This window comes from Pleurodeles waltl, chromosome 4_2 (assembly GCF_031143425.1).
Source record: "Pleurodeles waltl isolate 20211129_DDA chromosome 4_2, aPleWal1.hap1.20221129, whole genome shotgun sequence".
Lineage (NCBI taxonomy): Eukaryota > Metazoa > Chordata > Amphibia > Caudata > Salamandridae > Pleurodeles > Pleurodeles waltl.
This window is the reverse complement of record NC_090443.1, coordinates 1,004,624,274-1,004,628,941: the sequence shown is the minus strand read 5'-3', so window position 1 is coordinate 1,004,628,941 and position 4,668 is coordinate 1,004,624,274. Positions and strand designations below refer to the sequence as shown.

Sequence of the window (4,668 nt, the reverse complement as noted above, 5' to 3'; positions counted from 1 at the left end):
CGAAAAACCCCTAAAAGAATCAGCCTTCCTACCCACAAGCGATATGCGCTTACCCACAATTCTATGCGCAATTTTCACAGACTAAAACATCATACGACATCCGCCATTAGTTTGTAATGTCAAAAAAATACCTCTATTAACCCTGTTTATAGATCGTAGCAGTACATAGAATTTGGTTCCTAGTCATAATTTGTTGGGGCGCCGTAGCAAAAAAATGTTTAAGATTGTTTAAGAACCTCTCGGAGAAGCGAAAAGAATAGTCATAATCAGAAGAGTTTGGTTGGTTCAAATTATTGGAAAATGTATCCGAGCGCTGGTGGAAAAAGTTATTCATTCTGCCAATTAAACATGTCTCTATACGCACCGGTGGTGCTCGCGATGGAGCCAGACCTGAGGGAAGAGCTCGGCCAAGAAACCTCACCCCGGGCATGTGCGCTGCTAGGGCGGGGGTGGCCGGAGATCACGGCGGCACCACCCTCCGAGGAGGAGCAACAAGTGGCCGTAGCCGCGGTAGAGCCCCGGCCGCCCGCAGAGGGCCTCCCAGCCGCCTCCCGCCGCCGCCGTCTTTGGCGGGTGGTGGCTGCGGCGGTGGCGGTGGTTTTGGGCTCCGTCGTCCTCGCCGCCGTGTTCGCCCTCAGAGCGGGAGAAGACCCCGCGAGTGAGGCGAACCGCACCGACGAGGGCGGCCTTTCCCGCCAGTGCGAGGCAGGATGGACCCTGCGCGAGAGCAGCTGTTTCTTATTCTCTGAAAACGAAGGAAGCTGGACATTTGCCAATGGCAGCTGCGCCTCTCGTTCCTCCAGTCTGGCTGTGATTAAAAGCGACAAAGAGAGAGGGTTCGCCCTCTCTGAGAAGGGGGAGTATGATCGCTGGGTCGGCCTGCGGAGAGATCCGAGCGGGCCCTGGCGGTGGGCCGACGGCAGCGCCCTGGACAGCGGCACCGGCGTCCCCGGCGGCTCGGACTGCGCCTATCTAAACCATCAGTGTCTCAGCAGTGCCCGGTGCTCCTCAACTCGGAGATACATCTGCACCAAACACGCAGAATATATACAGAAGGAATAATTTAAGGCACATAGAGCCAAATGCACAAAGCTTGTTGATTTCTAACATTTAAGACTCTTTTAAACCTGCAAAAGTGATATTTCAACATTGACCTTAATTTAATCAGATAAACATCCTATATTTTTCTAAACCTGTGTGGTGTTTTCACTGTGTTACTGTATGATTTATTGCACAAATACATAACCCAATGCCTTCTAAATTAAGACTGCTCGGTGCCAAGCTACCAGAGGGTGGGCACAGGATAATTTTCATTGTGTGCAACTTACCCTGGCTAGGATTGTGGTCCCTTACTTGGAGAAGGGTGTATATCTCTACCAACTAGAGACCTCATTTCTAACACTAATCTATTTACTGAATCACAAAATAGGGTTGCGAGTCGCAATTAGGAAGGGGCATGCCAAGGGCGTACCTTCCTAATTGCGAGTCGCATCGTTATGTATGATTGTTTTGTGAACGTGGTCACGAAACAATCGCAGTTAACAGCAATTTCAAATTGGTGTTAACCCATTCGGAAACTGACTCATTCCCCTTTATGAATGCATGCAAAAATGTTTTTTTGAGAGCAGCCAGTGGTCTACGGACCACTGCCATGTACCACTGCCTACTCTTAAAAAATTAAACTGAAACGTTTCATTTTTTGTATTTTTAAACGCATCCGGTTTTACTTTAAGGAAAACAAGCTGTGTTTAAAAATAAAAAAAATGCTTTATTTAAAAGCAATCACAGATATGGTTGTCTGCTGACCCCATCAGGCCACCTTCCCTGTGATTTTTGTGATTACCAGTGGAAGACAGAACCTCCACCCACCCCTATTTGTGACATGGTTCAAATGCCAAGGTGAGTCCCTACCATATAACTTTTCATATATAGCATCTTCATTTAGTGGGGTGAACCCCTATCATGCAATTTTATCATGTTTGACTCAATTCAAAATACCACCCCATAACCCAAACGTTTGATGCACTCTTATACACGGTTTTGAATCCATGTCATATAACTTAAATCCCAGGCAGTATCTCCCAAGTGTGTGCTGCATACTGTATTACTCAATGTATACCTCCCATAAGTTCCAAAAATGTGTGCTTATGTCTAACTGAGAATTTAGAATTGCATGTTCTCCTCAGGGACCAGTTAGAAATGGAACAACTGCAAGAAAAATGCATGTTGAAGAATAAGACAATCTTTTTTTTTTTTTTTTTTTTTTGTCGGAAGAGAGTGGCAGGTGGAGTGGCCCGTTGATATTGTTGAGCTATACACCTGGGGGTCAATGAGTAGTGGATCCTTCCTTTACTGGCATGGATTAGTGAGATGAGGACAAAAAAAAAAAAAGAATAAGACAATCTTATTAAGATTCAGACGTTTTGATTGTTTTTTTAAAACTGCTCCACTATCGGCCAGCTAAGATACTCAAATGGCAGGCACTGAAATGCCTCGCCTGTCCTATTCAATATGCCAAAGGCCCCAGCCTTGCTTTAAATCCTTGAAACAAATGGCTGAAAAACATAAACCATAAGAGTCTGTGAGGAACAGATGATACCGTTCTGAAGGCCACATTATCTTCCTATGATAATGAATAATTTCTTGCTCATATACTAACTTTGCTGTACTCTAGCCCTTACTTGCTGCTGGTCTGGGGCAGTTCTAAAGTAATGTCTATGGATGTGTACTACCATCGTGGTCATCTTCTGCTACAGGCAGCTTGTTTCTTAGCTCAACATCCGTACCACACAACCGATCTGATACGCACTGCTCATTAATCGAAATAATATTTCTCCAAGGTCTGCATGGCTGCTAAAGACCCGGCTATTTATTAGGACCAACAACTTCACTATTAGATTACTCACCGTAGCCGGGGACCGTCAAAACCTCAGGCTCCCAAAGAATGAGTGCAAGGAGCTCTGAACCAGTTTGCAAATCTGCGCTCCGGCCAGGGGGGATAAGTACAACGCCTTATTGAAGCCACCTGTGTGTGAGATGGGCAGAGATTTCTCCCTACTTGACCACCTCACAAACCACAGCTACTACTGCAGCCATTTTTAAATATTCCAGCAGCCCCATGCTAGGCACCAATAGAGTCCACAGAAGCAACTTCTGTGGCCCACAGAAACAAGGATCTGTTCCATAATATTTTATTTGGCACCTTGTCCTAAAATCTTTCTAGAGTGGGCCACCTAGAGGGTCACACTGGCTGTGGCGGCCAGCTTGGAACAATACTATCTCCCTATGCTGGAAGCCTAAATATAGGGGGGAATGCAACTTATAAGGCAGGTATCTTTAAACTGTGTAAACTCCCTACTCTAAGAGAAAAAAAACATCAGAAGGGGGAATACCGCTCATGGGTCTAATATGTAATTGGAGCCCAAATTGTCACTTATATGTTATTTCTACACTTTTATTTTTTAACAGATCTCGCTTGGAACTTTAACTGTCCATATGTGCTGTGTAAATCCCAAAAATGTCCCTTATGTATTAGAGACAATAGCATTCTCTCACAGAATCTCACTATTTATATACCTTCCACACGTATCAAGAGTGAAAATACAAAACACTTCTCTTCTTTTACTAGCAGCTCTATGGACCTCTCATTATCATTTTTTTCTAAAATAAGCCATTTGATGTCTTCTGGATTATGTTTTTTTCTATATAATGTTTTATTAATGGTGCATTTGTTTGAGCTATTTGTATGGCAGATTTCTGCTCAGTAAAGCGGGTGTTTCCCCTACATACCCAAGATTACTGGGGCTAATGAGCAAGTAAGTAATGTTCTTCATCTTGCAGAAAGTGAAGGTGGTCAGGCTTACTGTGTAATTATTGAAAGTGTACACATCTGGCTCAATAGCATTGGCTCATGCCTTTCTTGTTGATCATTTGAAATTTTCTTTGACTTGAGTAACACTATCAGTTATTTTGTTCTATAAATCATAGTGGTTTGTCCAAGCTGGACCGCACAACATAGTTCTTCAAATTCTTGTTCTGTTTATGCACAAATATAGATTTGGGGAGCCTAAGATATTCCTCTCTATTGCTGTTCAGTATGTGCCAGTTGGAGTTGACTATCTGGCTTACCTTCTGTAGGAAGATGGCCTGGTGTGTGATGGGTACCCAAGGTACTTACACCTTATACCAGGACCAGGTATCCCCTCTTAGGGAAGTGCAGGCAGCGTCTAGAATCCAGGCTCTGGAGAGGTGGCTGTGGACTAGCAGGCAAGGCTTATCTAGGAGACATGCAAAGCTCATGCAAAACCACTGTAGTCACACAGCACTTACACACGTGAAAGAAAACACTCAGTTGTATATAAATAAGGGTACTTTATTTTTGGTCACACAATACTACAAAATACTAGAAGGGCAACCCTCCAATAGGAGGTAAGTACTACACTAATTATATACACTAGTAAACAGGAATAGGCATAGGAAAGGTTAGAAAACAGTACAAATGCAGTTAGACAATAGTGACCCTATGGGGGGCCCAAACCATATGCTAAAAAAATGGAATGCGAACACAGGACCCCCACCTAGGTAAGTGGAATGTACAGAAGGGAGCTGTGAGTACTAGAAAACCACACAGGTAAGTAACGCAGTACCCCCTGCGACCAGGAAAGCAGG

General features: G+C 44.1%; 1 protein-coding gene across 1 annotated transcript; it reads left to right on the top strand.

Annotated features, from left to right (window-relative positions):
- The first annotated feature begins 378 nt into the window (after positions 1-378).
- Positions 379-1,062, top strand: LOC138293977 (C-type lectin domain family 2 member D-like). Its single transcript, XM_069233236.1, has one exon. The coding sequence runs from the start codon at positions 379-381 to the stop codon at positions 1,060-1,062; it is 684 nt and encodes a 227-aa protein (XP_069089337.1).
- Positions 1,063-4,668: the final 3,606 nt, after the last annotated feature.